At 47.4% G+C, this 18,439-nt stretch overlaps 1 protein-coding gene across 2 annotated transcripts; it reads left to right on the top strand.

The window, feature by feature from the left end:
• Positions 1-2,151: 2,151 nt before the first annotated feature.
• On the top strand, positions 2,152-16,849 carry Accsl (1-aminocyclopropane-1-carboxylate synthase-like). Of its 2 annotated transcripts, NM_001109594.1 has the most exons (15): positions 2,152-2,212; positions 5,295-5,848; positions 7,033-7,092; positions 7,505-7,575; positions 8,323-8,392; positions 8,627-8,693; positions 9,616-9,713; positions 9,942-10,019; positions 10,371-10,471; positions 11,902-11,991; positions 13,064-13,109; positions 13,204-13,345; positions 15,123-15,265; positions 15,353-15,506; positions 16,418-16,849. In NM_001109594.1, the coding sequence occupies exons 1-15, from the start codon at positions 2,191-2,193 to the stop codon at positions 16,573-16,575; spliced, it is 1,854 nt and encodes a 617-aa protein (NP_001103064.1). In that variant the 5' UTR covers positions 2,152-2,190; the 3' UTR covers positions 16,576-16,849. The 2 variants fall into 2 exon arrangements, with proteins under 2 accessions (NP_001103064.1, XP_063140655.1); XM_063284585.1 differs by lacking the exon at positions 2,152-2,212 and having other exon boundaries at positions 4,899-5,848; positions 16,418-16,830.
• Positions 16,850-18,439: the final 1,590 nt, after the last annotated feature.

Genomic DNA, 18,439 nt, shown 5'->3' with positions numbered 1-18,439 from the left:
TGTGTTCTATGTATAAGACTAGCCAAGGTACTGTGTTCCACCTTGAAAATCCAGACTCTGAGCCATCAGGGGATGCAGGAAGTTAGAAGCTGGGGTGGCCTGGCAGCACCTCTAAATTCTAGCCCTTCTGCTGTCACCTACCATACACTGGGGGCTGAAGGGTGATGGCTTGCACCTGGCCTTTCTTCATTCCTACTGCAGCCTTTTGGGACCTACACTGACTGCCACAAATTCCATGAATAGCAAAAAAATAAGGATTTAGCGCCCCCTGTTGGCAAATTCGGGTTATGTCTGAATGGCTGGAAATGATGTCCCAAAGAGGCAGCTCCAAGACAGCCATTTGTGGCAGGTTATAAACAAGGGATTTTTCTCTAGGAAACTCTTCCTTCTGCTGCCAACATTCACCAAGGGCATACAATCGTTTAATTTTAAAGTTATCATCTTCACATATTAATCAATATAATGTGGGCTGGAGAGATGGCTCAATGGTTAATAGCACTGGCTGCTCTTCCAGAGGTCCTGAGTTCAATTCCCAGCAACCATGGGTGGTTCATGACCTATAGAAGGATCTGATGCCCTTTTCTGCCATGCAGGTATACATACAGCAGAGCATTCATACATAAAATAAATAAATAAACAAAAAAATTAAAACTCAATATACTGTAGTATAAACAAGTGATAATCAAGATCCCTCTCTGTTTGTCTTGGAACCAGAGAGCAGAGAAGCCTACATACAGCCAGACCTTAGTTGATGCCTTAGGGTATCCACTCACCCACCCACCCACCCACCCAGCCGGCCATTCACCCACCCACCCAGCCAGCTACTCACCCACTCACCCACCCAGCCATTCACCCACCCACCCAGCCATTCACCCACCCACCTACCCACCCAGCTACTCACCCACTCATCCACCCACCTACCCACTCATCCATTTACTTACAAGGTATTAACATCCATTAATATTTTGAAACTTTAGGCAAACAACTTTGGAAAGACAGAAGGTTTATCTCCATGCATGGTTTTGAAGGCTTTATTTAATTCACAGTTGCTTGGCTCTGTTTTAAAAATGAAAGGCCTGGGGTTGGGGATTTAGCTCAGTGGTAGAGCGCTTGCCTAGCAAGCGCAAGGCCCTGGGTTCGGTCCTCAGCTCTGAAAAAAAGAAAAAAAAAAAAAGGAAGGCCTAATGAGGGGGGAAAGCTGTCATGTGGTGAAAGGAGGAGTGGGCGGTAGCAGCCCAGAGTCCTGGGGCCCCCTAGACCTACTACACCAGCACCTGGCTGTGGGCCAGACATATTTTTTGAGACAGGGTCTCACTATGTAAACCAGGCTGTACTTGAACTCAGGGAGGCCCTCCTGTCTCTGCTTCCCAAGTTCTGGGATTAAATGCATGTGCCACCTCCTCACCTGGATCACTTTTCTTTTAAAGTCTGAGAACAGGGCGTGGGTATTCTGGAAGGATAGGCTACTTTGGGTCCTCATCTGTTCCTGAACAGTCACAGAAAGCTCAGGCACAGTTGAGACGTTTCACATAACCCCACCTGCCCATCATATCAGCACATGCCCATCCCCCATTTAGTCTTCGCACCACCTGGGGTATGGATTTACTGGCCTCTGTCTTTAGTAAGGAGAAAGGGGACACTTGCCAAAACCTCACAGGCAGGAGGCCCTAAGTCCTGGGCTCTAGGGGATGGTGCCTGGGATCCTGGAGCTCTGCCCCAGGTCTCTTTATGCAGTAGTCCCTCCTGTCCTGATTAAACCCCACTTCAGCCTACTTTCAAACATGGCCTCCTCAGAAATGGGGAGGCACCAAAGGCTTTGAGCAGGCCCCTCTCCCTCTGGTGGCTCTCCATTGTCGGTGAGGACTTGCCTGTGCACACAGGCCCTGGCTTTAGGCTCCTTCGAAGAGCAGGGGCCCTCACAGCTCGTGAACACTTCAGCTGATGCCAATACACTTCAGATTTGCTTCAGCAGGAAACGCCATGGAGCCAGCTCTCTGTAATGATGCCAAGGCCATTTTAGGTAACAGGGAGCTGCTGGGCAGATGGCTCCAGAAGGGAGAAAGATGGAACTCATTACCCTGAGAGCCACCTTGTGCTTAAAAGGGAGAGGAGGGGGGCGGTGGAACAAGCTTCTGCTCTCTGAATGATGAGGACACTCCAGGGGGGCATAAGGATTTAGACTTTATAGACATGAGTGAAAATGGAAAAGAAGGTGAGCTTGGTGGGGTGACACAAGGTGAGGATGGAGGGAGGTAGGAACTTTGGACCACAGCGTCCTGGAGCTTAAAGCAAAGTGGAGGTTTATTGTCAACTGGCTTAGACCTAACGTTGTAATACAACATTCTCTATAAAGTTGGTGCTTGAGAACTGGGCAATGGAGTTACGGAAGGAAAGCAACAGGAACCTCGATGTTTTACGTTTTGACTTTGTGTTGGGTTGAATCATGTCTGTGCTGGGGCACATTAGGCACAGCAACTATAGGCTGATGTGCCCGGAACCTTCCCTGATAAACACTTCCTATGTCTGTGTCTAGTAGACTTGATTCATTCCTTTGGGCCTCTGGTTTCTCGTCCATCAAGCAAGACTTGTGGAGCTAAGTGGAAAGATAGACCAGGTGAAGCTGAGAGGAACCTGACACTAGCCGTGAGCTGAGCCCTGCCTGGCTCCATCCCCCTTCCACAGCTCATGGCAGCAGCCACTTCTCTCATCCTGACACTGATTTTAACCAACATGGAGGATGAGTAGACATTGGAAGGTAGATGAGGGCCGGCTTGGGGACACTAAAGTCAAGGTATAGCTGAGGGGTTTGAAGGATAGGATTGATGAACCCCAATTCTAACAGTTAGGGCTCAGATTTAGGGGAAACGTTTCTTTGTGCTACAACATCATTTATGATAGACATTTCCTATATAAGAAGTCTTGGCAGAGTCCCCAATTTCTAAGTTCCCTAATGACCTTAACCCATGTTCACTTCCTTCTTAAAGTCTTCCAGGAGAATGCGTTGCTGTGTGCATGCATATAGAGAGGGGAGAGGTCCATGTTGAGTGTCTTGATCAGTCTCTCCACCTTGTGTTTTAGATAAAAATCTTACAGATGCTCTCTTAGCTAGATTGGCTGGCCACCGAACCTCCTAGATGTTGCAGAGTGTGTTTAATACTTTGCAGTGTGGATACTATACATGTGCAGAAGAAGCAATGCGGCTTTAGACATGTGTGTGGTGTTGCTGTTGTTGCTTGGAAGAAGCTGGGGATCACAGCATATGGTGGAAAAGGCATAAGCCTAGTTTTTGGGGTGGAGGTTGTCTTAAAGAATGAGAGGCAGTTGCCAGCCCCATCACCTAGAGTTTGCTTCTTGGTTTGTTTTGCTGGTTCACTGAGGCATTAAGAAGGTACTTCTTGGTCGTCTCTGGTATTCCTACCTGATTTTAGAAACATTGGTAGCACGTTCATTGAGTACAGTCTGGGAGCTTGAAATATTAGAAAGAAATATTTTTGGCTCTTACCCCAACCCTTATCCAACCAAAGTCCAGGGACTTGGCTTCACTATCTGAGGCTTATGTCACACTGCTAGGTGATTCAGATGGACCAAACCTGAGGCTGCACCCTGAGCTAGAGAGACTAGAAGTGAAAGCCCATAACAGCTGTCATGGCATAATAGGAATCGTGTGAGGTCAGGATGGGAGGGGCTAGGTATCTGGTATTGACAATCTTGGTGGAGGATGGGGAAACAAACAAAAAGAAAGGTTTATATTCTAAAACGGATTTGGCAACCCTTTTCAATAAGGTCCAGATAATAACTAGCTGAAGCTTTGGGGGCTGAAGGACTGGCTCAGCAGTTGTGCTTGCTGCTCTTCTAGCGGACCAGGTGTGATTTTTACCACTTGCACGTGTGCTCAACAATCTGTAGCTTCAGTTCTAGCATATCTAGCACTCCCTCTGATCTCCATGGACACTGCATGCATGTGGTGTACAAACATAGTACAGGTCAAATACACACACACATACACACACAAGCATACACACACAAGCATACACACACAAGCATACACACACAAGCATACACACACATGCATACACACACATGCATACACACATGCATACACACACATGCATACACACACACGCATACACACACACACGCTCACAGACACACGCGCTCACACATTCTCACACTCACACACTCTCACACACTCTCACACACTCTCTCACACTCTCTCACTCTCACACTCACTCTCACTCACTCTCACACTCACTCTCACACTCACTCTCACACTCACTCTCACACACACTCACTCACACACACTCACACACACTCACTCACACACACTCACTCACACACACTCACTCACACACACTCACACACACTCACTCACACACACTCACTCACACACACTCACTCACACACACTCTCACACACACACACTCACACACACACACTCACACACACACGCATGCACGTACCCCTCCTCCAGCTTGGTTTTTCTAGACAGGATTTCTCAGTATAGCCTTGGCTCTCCTGAAACTCGTTCTGTAGACCAAGTCAGCCTCAAACTCATAGTTGTGCCTGCTTCTGTCCCCACCAAGTGTTGAGATGAAAGATGTACACCACCACCACCCAGCATAAATAAATATTTTTCAAAAGCACTTGACTAGTTGAAGCTCCAAGGGCCACATGGCCTCCATCACAACTGTTCAACTCTATCTCATCTTGCCTCTGCCTCCCAAGTGCTAGAATGACCCATACCTGCTGCCTCATCCAGCTTTTTAACATGGGTGCTGGCGAGTGAGCTCAGGTCCTCCTATTTGTGCAGCAAGCATTTTACCAACTGAGCCATCTTCCCAGTCCCTGATTGCCTGTTACCCATAAAAACGGGTGAGAGGCCAAATGCGACCCTCCAGGCAATCATATACTGACCTGTTTCAGTAGGATGGTTTGCTTTGTACTGGGATTGGACAACAAAAGCCCCGCCCTTCTCATTTAGAACCTGATGAAGCTGGCTCTGGTTAGAGCACAGGAAGAACCTAGAAAAGGCCAGCTCCCTCTTTTCCCTTAGAGGGCCTTACTGTTTGTTCCCAGGCCACATTCTAACAGCATCTTGGTAGAATGCACCAGAAACTGAGCCAGGGATGCTTACCCCTGCTCTTGAGCTTTCTGAGTCATTTAGAGCCTAAGCCCAGACCATAGAGGTGGGAGAAACCGGTGATGGGTCTGAGAATCCGTGCTGTTCACACCAATGCCAGCATCCTCAGGGAAAGCGGTCTTGTGTTTCCTGTACTCAATCTCTTTCTCTGTAGTCTCCAGCCAGGCTGCCAAGACTGAAAGCAGCACTCAGACTCCAAGTCACTGGGAAAGCATCCACTCCAAACCCCGGGATCAGCTAAAGAAGAGGTCCTCCAGAAAGAAGGCCTTCAAAATACTGCAGGAGAAGATGTTGAAATTGCAGTGTGTCTTCATGGACCACTTCTTGCAGCGGACAAGCCAGCAGATGCAGTGCCTCCCACCAGGAGATCAGCAATGCACACGAGCCTCCAGGAAGCAGGAAAAGAAGATGGGCTTCTTACTGTCTCAGATCATCAACCACATATGGTCTAACACTGTAAAGAAACTGAAGTTCAAAGTGCCTCCTCTCCCTTGCTCGGACTCTAGATGTGGCATCAAAGCTGGGCACCAGGCCTTGTCATCTTGGCAGACTGGCCAACCCAGGCCTAGGCTGGGTGACTTTGAGGATGCCTTTGCCGACCGCACCCTATCCAAGCGTGGGACTGGCATCTATGAGTTTTACCACTTAAGCTTTCAGGGCTATGAGGCCTATCAGACAGACAAATACCACCAAGATAAGAACCCTTCGGTAAGATGGGATGTCTTTGAAAGCCCCGACCACTAGGATGTACTGAGTCCTGTACCACGCACCTCTCTTATGCTTACCTCTCCTTATGATGCTCTGACATGATTCTCTTAGAATAGTGATATAATTATAGACAATACACTGACAATGTCCCAGAAGATGGAGACCTGAGGGAGGGGAATGTCTTGAGTCCCTTCATTCCTACCACCTTTTCTTTAGCTTCAGCAGTCAGGCACTGTGCTCACGTTGGGAAATGAGTGTGCCTTCATAAAATAAAGCACAGTGCGGGTGTAGGAAGCCGTGAGAGAAACAGAGTTTATACTGTTTTCCAGAGCACCAAAGGGATCTGAACCAGTCAGCCTATGTGATGGTGGCTGTGATGTCCCTAGAGGGGTGAGAGCCGTGCATGGAAGGTGGAAGAGCTGGTCTGATCAGGAGGAAGACCCGTGTGCCAGAGTCGAGACAATGAGTGACGTGATTAGGGTACAGGCGGACAGGTGTTCAAATGTCCCCCAAGGGCAGCAAGCAGCCAACAATGGGTTTTTAGCCGAGGAGATAAACAGAGCTCTCCAGTCAAAGGGTAGAGTCATCTGTGGCTGTGGTCATGCCTTCCCCTTCTGTTCCTCGCCTAAGCGGTGTACAGGCATCACGTGGCTTTTCTAGGAACTGAATCTGTTACCTCTATTGTACGCAAGGGCTGCATCTCCTCCAGTAACTTGGAGGCCCCTTCCATGAGATAGCAGGATGGGTACAGGCATCCCATTGCTGTTGATAAGGCTTCAGGATCTGGCTAGAGCTAGAGAGGTTCTGCCTGCCACCCAGTGTGTTTTTCTGGTAGATTTCCAACTTTCCTTCTCCTCCTCCTTTTGACCAAATGGAATGCTTTTCTTGAGACCTAAGGTCACTCACAGGAAACAGTGAGTCTAAGGCCTGCCACCAAGGAGTTCAGTGGCTAGAACAGACCAACTACTCTGATATGTCTGTTGGACTGGGGAGGGGACTTGATAGCTGCAAAACTTTAGGTTCCTGAGATGTTTTCTATCACTTAACATCGCTAGACACCCGTTGAACTATGCTGTGGCGTGGTAAAATCTTCCCTTGACTAATCTACAATGGCGGTTTCTTGCATGCCCAAAGGTCTCCTAGGATGGACTGAGAGGGCTAATCTAGATTCCTTTTACTTCCAGGGCTACATCAACCTTAGTACCAGCGAGAACAAGCTTTGCCTTGACCTGATAACAGCAAGGGTAAACAACACTCTAGGCTTAGTTGAGACTTATCTCCTCTGGGCTCAGTTCCCTGGCCTATTCCTCAGCGTGTGGGAGGTCCAGGGGGAAAACATAAGACAGCATGGGGAGAGCTAAGACATCGCTTCTAGAATATCATACCCTAAGCTCCTGGCCTGGCCTGACCTGTCCAAGGGTATTCTGCCGATTATGCAGTGAGCAGTCCAAAAGCCTTGGCCTAAGAAGACTGTCCGATACTTCTGTTAAAGCATATGTGTGTCTGACAAGGCTAGCCTCCATTCATGAAGGAGCACATGTCCTTGTTCCCCTCCTGGGAGACTTGTAACTTCCAAGGGCAGAGACTTATGCATGAACATGGAACAAAATAAGGCCCGCTTGACCTTCCTGTCTTCATGCTCTTATTTGCCAACAGTTGACTCAGTGCGACATGAACTTCCTTGATGAGGCCCAGCTGCAGTACTCCGACTGGAAAGGAGAACCGTCGTAAGTGCCTTTCAGACCTAGGGTCTCTTGTCCACAGGCACCTTTCATCATCCATTGGCTGTATAAAAAATCAGCAACAGAATCTTGTGTAGCACAGGCTGGCCTCATCCTCCCTATCTAGTTGAGGATAACCTTGAATTTCTGGCCCTCCCAGCCTTACCTCCTGAGTGTGGCATTGCAGGTGGATACCATCATGCTTGCTTTTGTCGTGGTGCTGAAGATGGAACCCAGGGTTCTGTTCATGCATTCTAGGGAAGTATCTATCCCTGCCCGAGCCATGTCCCCTTCCCCCAAATGCACCGTATTTAAGACTGACTGCCTTCCTGGATCTTTGACTAATAACTTCCAGGAAGTGCCTAACAGACATGTCCGGCTAGAGGCATGATGGTTAATGAATGCAGCCCAACACAAATCCGTTAACTTCTTTAAAACATTGAGAACTGTTGGCTGAGTTTTAAATATGAACTGTGTAGGTGACAATGTTGCATTCAGTATCAAAAGAGAATAAAACCTCTCAGGAGGCAGACTAATCTGGCAGAAACATCTGTCTATAATTCTCCCACCTCAATAGCCACATGACCCTGGAGAGGTAACTTTCGTCTATTGTTCTTTATGATGAGGTTGGCTTAGATAGCAAAGATCTCCTTAAGGTTGGATACTATGTTTTAAAAAAAAAAGTGTGTCCTCTAGATTCTGGATGAGGAAGGGCGCCTGGGATCTATAGGGTTTCTCTGGGTCTGTCCGCAGCCTTCGGGAAGAGCTGGCTAGTTTCTTGACCCACTACTGCAAGGCACCTACACCCCTTGATCCAGAAAATGTGAGTGAGTGCAATGGAGAGTTGTCATGGGTTCCTTCTGCATCATCTATAGACCACAGGGAGAAACCTCTCAGAGGGGCAGGACACAGAAAAAGTCAGCTCCAGAGGTCCCTGGAGGAAGTCCAACTGAGGCGGGCCCTGGACCTGCCCTTTGGGAGGAGGGGGGGATGACCTGTGCATACCCTCGTTACACAGATACTGATTTTGACTCTCTCTCTTGGACCTTGTCCTCAGGTGGTAGTTCTAAATGGCTGCTCCTCGGTCTTTTCTTCGCTGGTCATGGTTCTGTGTGACCCAGGTGGTAAGTTAGCAGGCTGTGCTTGCCTGTTTTGGCATGTGGGCAGGGACACCTAGGCACTGAACTTTGGAAGAGAAGACCGTTGAGGTCTTTTCCTATTCTGTCCTGCCAGTCCTATCATTTCTGGGAACTCAAGGGAGTTAGAGTCTTCATTAAACATGGAAGAAGCATGTGGCAGTTCTCAAAGAGGTGATTTAAATGATGAGGCCCAGAAGACCAAGAGAATGGGAAAGAAAAGAGAAAAATGAAATCCACCAGGTCCACCACTAGGAAACTTTACCTTAGGCACGACCTATGACCTTTAGTGTCAAGCCTGGTACGGACAAGAATTTTTAGTTTGCTGGTAAGGACAACTGCCCAGTAAGGAAAGTGCTTGTCACCCAAGCACAGGACCTGAATTAGATTCCTGAAGCCCAGGTTAAAAGGCTGGGCATGGTAGCATGTGCATGTGGTGCATGTGTTTCCAAGGCCATGGAAGCTGAGACAGGCAGATCCCTAAAGATTGCTCGCCAGTCAGCCTAGATACACCAATAAAGAGATACTATCTTAATAAACAAGGTGTATTGCTCCAAAGTAAGGAGTCAGGAGTTGACCTCTGATCTTCACATGTGCATGCATATGGGTGCCCATGTAGCCACACAGACACTGGCGTATCGACACAAAGACTTTTCTAATGGGAATGGCCCCCTTTGTTTCATACCTTGGACTCTGAGCTGCTCCCTGTGACCACCCCTCTATGCCCCCTTAAGTGTGCTTGCAAACTGGGAACTAGAGTTTTCTTCCCAAATAAATATGTGTAAAAATGTACCATTTTTTAATGAAATGGACTCAAGGACTGGAAAGAGATTGCTACACAGGGCTCTTGTGTTGGGAGCCTTGCTGCTTATGATGACTGGAAGACAGCTTTGTTTCCTTGTGTTCCTAGATGCCCTTCTGATCCCCACACCGTGCTATAGTGGCTTCACCTTCAGCTCCTACCTCTATTCGAAAGTCGAGCTTATTCCTGTCTACTTGGAGAGCCAGGTCAGAATGTGGCCCCTTCCCTGCTCACCCATCCGGTGATTGTTCTAGGGGCCCCAAAGGTACAGAAGAGCCTTGTTCTTTAACTGATGGTGGGAGTGGGGCAGATACCAGGGTGAAGAAGCCATGTAGGACCAACATACTGACATGAAAGCCAAGGACTGTATGGTGTTTGGGAGCTGAGAAACCAGGCTCAGGTACAAGCCTCTCTCAGCAGCATGTGTCTCCCAGGTCACCGAGACCAACAAGTATTCTTTCCAACTCACTGTGGACAAGCTCAAGCTTACCCTGACCCAGGCTAAGAAGAAGGTAAGGGCGGTGAATGGGGGGAGCCTCAATTTCAGGGTTGCCATTGTTGGCCTTGACAAGGCTGAATAACAAGACTTAAATACAAGATGTGGGGGCTTTCTCTAGATAGGAAAGACAGCAAGTAGTTCTAAGTACCTGACTTCACTGTAGAGGTGAGTTCCATCTATGGAAACTTCCAGAACACTTCCTCTTCTCCTTTGCTCACAGCATGGAGTTGCATCCATGAGATCCTACCTAGGCTTTATCAAGGTGTCCTAAGTTAGATGTCTCGAGCTGTAAAGGATGCTTGGTGGGATTTGGGGGGAGATGCAAAGGACTTATATTCACTCTTGTGTTTGGGTTTCTTCTCAGGGAAAAAAGGTCAAAGGCCTTGTGCTTATCAACCCCCAGAATCCTCTGGGTGATGTCTACACTCAAGGGTCACTGCAAGAGTACCTGGTCTTTGCCAAGAAGTATGTGTTCCACCCTGTGTAGTCATGTGTAGGCAAGAAGTTAGAAACAGAAGTAACTTACCCAAGATTACCCATCCTGCTTTGCAGGGCTCTAGAAAGGCTACTGACTGGAGGGAAAGGGCCACCATTCTCACAATTTCTGTCTTTCCATTTCCTGTCCAGCTTCTTCCCACACAGACACTGACCCTAGGCATCAGAGCATGGTTCCGTTGCTTTCCCACTCGTGGTTGCAGAAATGCTTTATCCCAGTGTCTGTTTCCAGACCACCTGGGCTGTAGAGCCAAGGATGACAAATGGTCAGAAGCTCTCACAGCTCCCTGCTAGGAACAGGTTAGCAACAGTTGCCTCTGGAGTCCTGCCGTGAGCCCTTCTAGGACAGACTATTTGTTTTCTAGAAACAGCACTCAAACTTTATGACTAAACCAGATTGACCAGCAATACAAACAAACAAGGAATGCCATCAAGAACCCAGTGTAAATTCTGGCTGCCTGGGTTGCTTTCCTGTTGCTCTCATAATACCCTGCAAAAGGAAGGATTGCCTGGCCTTGTGACTCATGGGTACAGCTCATCATGACAGGAGAGGAGACTCAGGGTAATAAGAGATTTAAGCAGCTGGTCACGCTGGGGTCCATGGGAAAGAGAACAAGACTATTCTACTCAGTTAGCTTCTGTGTTAACCTAAATGGGGTAATTCCTCCCAAGTGTGTCCAGAGGCTGCTCTCCTAGGTGATTCTAGATCCTGTGACATTCACAGTTGGTGTTAGCCATCACCTGAGTTCTGGGACCTTACTAGGTTGAATGAACTGTCTCAGGACCTTACTTTGCATCTGTGACATGGGGTGATGGTGCTGTGTCCGAGGGTTGTGGGGAACTGAGGACACCAGTGTGTTCAAAGCCCACCTGATGCTGTGACTCAGTTTAGACCCTGAGTGGCAGCTGCTGCCTGTCACTGACTTAAACACTCTGGGAAGCTTTGCCTCCTCTTCTTTGTACTGGTGTTTAAAGGGTATCTCATGGGTATCTTTTGGGTTTGTACCGCCAGTCAGAGCAAAGTTTCCTTCTTATGTGCCTCCCCCTTGAATATTATAATGCCTCTTAGGGAGGTGTAGAGTGAGCTCCTGGGATGATAGGCATCCATGACCTGTATCCAAGAGCAGGAAAGAGAGTGAGTGAAGATTATGAAGACAGCTGGCCAGATGGCTGAGTGAGTGAAGGTGCCTGCCACCAAGCCTGACAAACTGAGCGACATGATTCTAACAAATTGTTCTTTGCCTTCCAACCATAGTACATGCTGAGAGTGCAAGCATAGGGTTGGGCTCACACACACACACACACACACACACACACACACACACACACACACTAAAATGTAATAATTTTTAAAATTGTTGATAGAAACTAGATGTGTTTTTTTCCTTTCCCGACTGCAGGCACAAGCTGCATGTGATCATGGACGAGATTTACATGCTGTCCGTGTTTGAGCCAACTGTCACATTTCACAGCATCCTGAGCATAGAAAAGTAAGTTTGTCCGCACTGGTGTTGGGAGCAAGAACTATGAGCCTCCTGCTTTGTAGGTGCTTTCATGAAGCAGGAACTTCTATGTGCCTGTGGGGATGTGAATATGAACCAAGTGTCCACTGCCCTCATGAGCGTCAAGTCCTAATGCCATTCTGTGCATCAGTGAATGCTGAGCAAGGCAGCAAGTGTGGTCAAGGGGTGGCGGGCCAGTCAGGAAAGCGTGAGGATCTGAGTTTGAGTTCCCAGAACCTATGTGAAAATAGCATGGCAACAAGTGAACCTAGAGGTAGGGGAGGAGCTAAGCAAAGCAGATCCCTGGAGTTCATTGGCCACACAACCTGGCTGAATTGAAGAACTTCAGGTTCATTGAGAGACCTTGTCTGAGGTAGTGGCACTGGGGAGGTAGAAAGTGATCTAAAAAGACAACCAGTTTTAACCTGGGTCTTTCACACCTATATGTAGACACACACACACACACACACACACACACACACACACACACACACACACACGTATGTATCAAGGAAAGATAGGGACTTCTTCACAAAGCATCCTGAGTGCTGCACAGTATGTTCTACTATGCCCAACTCAGACTTTTGGGAGATGTAGAATTTGTCTGAGGGAGATAAGACTTCATCAAAGTAAGACACAGCATGCCTGCAGAAGGGACAGATTCAATAAAGGTGGGGCAGTAAGAGACGGGTATATTCTAGAATGGATAGGTGAGCAGGCGAGCATGTTCTAGAAATGGTAGGCAGCTGACTCCTGAAAGGACAGCTGCTAAGGAGGGATTTTTGGACCAGATCTACAGTCAGACCCACAGTAGCAGAGTCAGTCAGGCTGACGGCCCTGGACTTCCCTCAGTGGGCACATGTTTACTGTTCCGTGTGTGCTGTTCAGGGACACCTTGTGTTGACTTCTAGCTTAGCTGCCACCATTATCTTGAGCCTGGGCATGTTAGACCCTGTCTAGGAAGAACCTAATATCCATTTTCTCCTTTCCATCAGAGAGGCCATGTATCCATCTTTCAATCACTCCCCCTAACTTTGAATTTTTTATATTTCCTTTCCAGCTTGCCTGATCCTAACATGATCCACATGATCTGGGGCACAAGTAAGGTAAACCCCAGCACCTGTCTTTGGGTCTGGAAGGAAGGGGATCGAGGAACCAAAGGCAAGAAAAACTACATGTTCCTCTTTCGACTTCCTCCAGGATTTCGGCATGTCTGGCATCCGCTTTGGTGTTCTCTATACACACAACAAGGAGGTAGCCTCTGCCATGAAAGCTTTCGGCTACCACCATAGTGTCTCTGGCATCATTCAATACAAGCTACGCCAACTGCTCCAGGACAAAGGTACTAAGCGGGACCTTAGGATAGCATCTTGACGACTTTATGGCTATGGGGGATTGCTGGGTTTTCTTTACCTTCAGGGTTAAGCTCAGTGAGTGCATGGGTGTGGCTAGAAGATGGAGGGCCTGTTGGAACCAGGCTGGGTTTTAATTCTGAAAGCCTAATAGTTTCTGCTCTGCTTAGAAAACTGCTTATGAATGGTTCCCTAAGACGTGAAGGTAAGATTCTCAAACACCAGTCAATCTTCCTTTTTTATCTTTGAGACAGGGTCTCAATGTGTGGCCCTGGCCTGGAACTCAACATGTAGATCTGCCTCTCTTGCCTCTGCTTCCCTAGTGATTAAAGCATGTGCCATCACACCTAGCAGAGATCAGTGAGTGTCTCTTTCTCCTGGACATACTTGACCCAGGCAGTTTCTTTTGCCAACAATGGGTCATTTTCATTGACTTTTCCAATGTGGATTAAAATAAATTTCCAGGGGGTAAAAAGGAGAAAGATGTTTTGGGGGAGAGTTGGCATGGCTAGATCTATGGCCCCTAGATTCTTCAGGAACCTCAAAAGAATGCTGGGCCTGAGAGGAGACTTTCCTCTTTAATGCTATGGCTAAAACATAGAGAGTCTTTCCCTTTAATTTCTTGTAATTGATGCCAGACTGGAAGGTTCAAACCAATAGATGGGACTATATCGAGACAAACCATGGTATTTAAAGAAACAAACTAATGTAGCTAGATAGCTTGCTTTTAGTTTTGGGTGGGGAAAGAAGTAGGAAGGAGAAATCTGACTGGCTACCAACCTCCATGGTGCCAGCTTCCTTTATATGTGGCAGAAACTGGACCTCAGCCCCTTCAATACTGGTTCTCAACCTTAGATGTACTTAAGATTTACCTAGAAACTGCATCCTCAAGAGATTTTTGTTTAGATGCTCTGGGAATATAACATAGCCATGGGACTGGAGAAGTGGCTCAGTGGTTAAAAGTATGTGCTGCTCTTCCAGGGGACCTTAGTTCTGTTCCCAGCACCCACAGCAGTCAACTTACAACCTCCTATAACTCCCATTTCCAGGAGATCCAACTCCCCAACCACCTACGTATACATGCACAGACTGGCCCATACACACATAATTAAAGCCTTGTTTGTTTAGGGTTTTGTTGATGTTGTTGAGATAAGAGTTTCTCCATGTAGCCCTGGCTGTCCTAGAACTTGCTATGTAGACCAGGATGGCTTTGAACTCAGATCTGACTCTGCTTTCCACATGCTGGGATTAAATGCCTATACCACCACCATCCAGCATAATTAAAATTTTTAACAGTATAAGGTAGGTTTCTACAGCCTCCTTGTGTCACTCTTTCCCTGTTATTAGCTCTGAGAACAGTGGTGCTGAATTCATCCCAGAGAGTAGACAGGCTCTCCGAATCCAGTGTGTGGGGTTCAAGAGCCCAAGCGAAAGCTTTGAAAATCTACTAACTCACTCAGTTGACAACAGTGGCATCGGTCCTCTTTGTGGGCTGCCTTGGCTACAGGCCTTGATTACTACTCAAAGGGAACTTCTAGTAGAGCATTAAGATGCTCACTGTCCCCTCTACAGTCTTATAAAAGAGATGTGTGCCAGGATATTATCAGTTCAGATGCAACAAGACAGACTCCATCTTGTATTGAAGTGGCTCATGGCTCACAGGAAGCCCAGCTAAGGTACACGTTGGAAGAACCCCTCTCCTTAACCTCCCCTCCACCCCCAGATGTCTTCTGTAAGATCCGTGGTACTCTTTCTCTACCCATCCAGAGTGGATCAATAAGGTGTACCTGCCTAAAAACCACAGCCGGCTCCGGGAGGCTTACAGCTATGTCACTAAGATGCTGGAGGACTTGAAGATTCCCTTTTGCAACTGTGGCTCTGGCCTCTTTGTCTGGATCAACTTGAAAGCCGTAAGTTCTGGAAATGGCAGGTACTGGGCTTACCAGTCAGCTGGTCTTGCACTCAGCTCTGCCCCCTTTCCCTGTCCCCTTTCCTAGTATCTGAATCCATGCACGTTTGACCAAGAGCAGATCCTTCACCAGCGCTTCCAGGACAAAAAGCTGCTGTTATCCAGTGGCAAATCCTTCATGTGCATAGAACCTGGCTGGTTCCGCCTCGTCTTTGCAGAAAAACACCCTCAACTACAAGTGGGTGAGTGCTGCTGGTGTCCCCACCCCAAGTCTTTACCCCAGTAAAGATGCCCCATCAACTCCCCCCTAATATATTCTGTCTTCAATAGCCTATAGCTTCAGCTTCCCCGAGTCACCTTTTTCTGTTCTATTATGCTCCTTCATAAACAGGAAGTAATCCATTCTCTAAGTACTCATCTTTCCCTACATCCCACCTTCTGAGTATCCTTGTTCTGTGTCCATGAGATATCTGTGTCCATGAGACTATCTTCTGGACCAGAGGCTTCTAAGAAGCCCCATGTGGGGCTGGAATCCAGTGGATGTGGTGGACGAACGATCATGGCAGCCGTCGTATGTTCTATCAACATTCGCACACTCCTCTGGCAACATGGAGAACACAACATTTATTTGAATAATTGGTTATAGCATCGCATGAGTCACCAGACATTTTCCTACCTGCTGACATGAGCAATGAGCCACTTAGCCTTGTAAAAATCTGTCTTACAGAAATATCTTTTAGTCTAGAGTGGAAAGTAGGCTGAGGGAAGCTGGGCTTGGGCATTCACGCTTGCAGTCCTGACACTTGGAAGGAGACGGGAGGTCAGAGGTCAAGGCTAGCCTGGGCCACATACAGAGACCCTGTATCAAAAGTAAATGATCAAACCCAGGAAAAGGTTAAGAAGCAAATAAGCCAGAGGACAGACTTTGACACAGACCTTCTTTCTGGCAGGCTCATGATTTGTCTTCAGGTTCAAATAGAGCCAGGAGAGATAGAACAGGTTGTCTCCAGTTTCATCCCAAAGAAGGGAGGGCTGATTTCAGCACCATAAACAGAGGCTCTGATGGTCTGCCGCCACCCAGGGTCCATCTGGGCTCCATGTGCACACCTTTAATTCATTCGTTCTCTCCTTCTGTCTCCTTTGCACCTTCTAGCCATGGGTCAGTTCTGCCAGGTGCTTGCTGAGCATAAAAAAGGCGAGACAACAGAACAGCAGGAGAAGCCAACTGGGACGGATGACGTAGATGGCTGCCTCCACCCAGTGGCTCCAGACAGCCCGCTGTCTCTTGCTCAGGCCCCCCCACAAAAGTAGCCTCGTGGGCAGGAGACAGTAGGAGGAATTGGAGCCACTGTGCTGTCTGACCTCGCTCATCAAGCCCCCTAAGCTGAGTTTCTGGCATTTTTAGAAGCCTTGTTTCTTTTAGCCTTTGCTACCTGTCCTATGCTCACACATGGCGTTTTTATTGTGGTAGGAGGGGTAAGGCCTAAGGAACCCCAGAGCGGTGAATGCAGTCCCCTGGATTCCTTTTTAGATGGCTTTGTTTTATACTCACCATTTAATAAAAGTCTTGGCTCTGTTTTCTCCAGTTCCCGGCCTGCTGTTTCTGGTTCGCATTCCTTTTTAGAGGGAGATGAGTTTTTGTTTTGTTCTAAGTCCTTTGGAAAGCAAGCTTGCATGTGAAGAATATGGTCTGAGAGAAATCTGGGGTGATAGCCCAGAGGTTTAGAGTGCTTTGCTCTGCAAGCATGAGGACCTGAGTTCAAATACCAGGCACCCCATGTAAAAACCTAGGCATGGATTTAAGTACCTATATCCTCAGCGCTGGAGGAATGGGGCACACACCGGTGTGCTATAACATCTCACTATCAATCAAGTCTAGCCCAAAAGGCAAGAAGTCCCATCTCGGTGCAACAAGATTGAACATCTTAGAGGAAGATGTTGAGGTGCTGTTCTGACTTCCCCATGTACACATGTGGACATGCACACACTCATGCATGGTCACATATACACTCACATGCACACACTAACATACTCATATAGTCGTACACACTCACACTTACTGGCACACACATTCACATTCACTTCCTGACACACTCACTCCCCAACACACTCACAATCACTCACACTCAGTCAATCATACTCAATCACATACACTTACACTCAATCACACCTACACTCACTCACATACACACACACTGACACAAACTTTCTCTCCTGTCTTGGCAGGCCTATAAGAAAGGGAAGAAATGACTCCTAGTCAGATGCTCAAGGAGCACTAAGAGTCGTGCCATCTTTATAAACTCACAATCTTCTACTCTTATGAGTGGCTGAAGGACTGGATGGAGTATTATGGGTATTCAAATGCCAGAGATCTTCCAAAAGGTTTTAGGACAAATCTTAGAATATTAGTTTGTTCAGACAGCTATAATAAAATACCAGAAACTTATAAAGAATGAAAATCTGTTTTAACAGTTCTAGAAGCTGTCAAGTCCAAGAACCCAATAGATAAGTGTCTGGTGAGGCCCATCTTCTTTCTTCCCATAATATCACATGATTGGAGGGCTGGGGGCTCCCTCTGCCTTTATGATTCGATCACTTCCCAAAGAGTTCTACCTGATAGCAGTCATGTTAGGGGTAAAGATTTCACATATGAATTGCAGGCTTGGGGATCATAGACCCCAGTGCCCAGAATTGGGATTTTCAATTTCCTGTCCCTTGACCTTCCTGCTGTTAAAATTGCACCCACCTGAGTTTCTGGGAAGCCCTTGCCTACTGGAGGCTGTGAAATACACAGAACCGAGAGCCATAACCTTTTGTGGACGATGGAAAAGCTTCTAGTACTCACTGATAGCCCTGTTTGTCACGTGGGTTGTGTCCAAACACCTTCCTCTGGGAACAGGTTTTCCCCACCTCTTTTTGTCTTTCTATATAACCCAGGCTGGCCTTGAACACACAGCATCTTCCTCAGCTTCCCCTGTGTTAGGATTACAGGTTTATGTCACTAGCCCTGGTAGGTCCTCTCCCTCCTCTTTCCTTCCTCTTCCTCCTTTTCTGTTTTCAATCAACAAAAGGAAGTACATTGCTTTTCAAGCGGCTTAAGGAAGGGTTTATTTTGGTTCACGGTTTGAGGTTTCAGTGCACCACGGTGGAGTAACAAAGCTGTGATGTGGAGTGA

The sequence above is a fragment of the Rattus norvegicus genome, chromosome 3 (assembly GCF_036323735.1).
Source record: "Rattus norvegicus strain BN/NHsdMcwi chromosome 3, GRCr8, whole genome shotgun sequence".
Lineage (NCBI taxonomy): Eukaryota > Metazoa > Chordata > Mammalia > Rodentia > Muridae > Rattus > Rattus norvegicus.
Note: the sequence above shows the minus strand (reverse complement) of the source record. Positions and strands in the feature narration are given on the sequence as shown.

What these genes read in the sequence shown, in the direction of transcription:
- Accsl (XM_063284585.1), top strand. Translation starts at nt 5,234, where the DNA reads ATGCCAGCATCCTCAGGGAAAGCGGTCTTGTGTTTCCTGTACTCAATC. An exon ending in TTGACCTGATAACAGCAAGG is followed by an intron (nt 7,093 to 7,504) that starts GTAAACAACACT and finishes ATTTGCCAACAG; the next exon opens with TTGACTCAGTGCGACATGAA. An exon ending in CTGTCTACTTGGAGAGCCAG is followed by an intron (nt 9,714 to 9,941) that starts GTCAGAATGTGG and finishes TGTGTCTCCCAG; the next exon opens with GTCACCGAGACCAACAAGTA.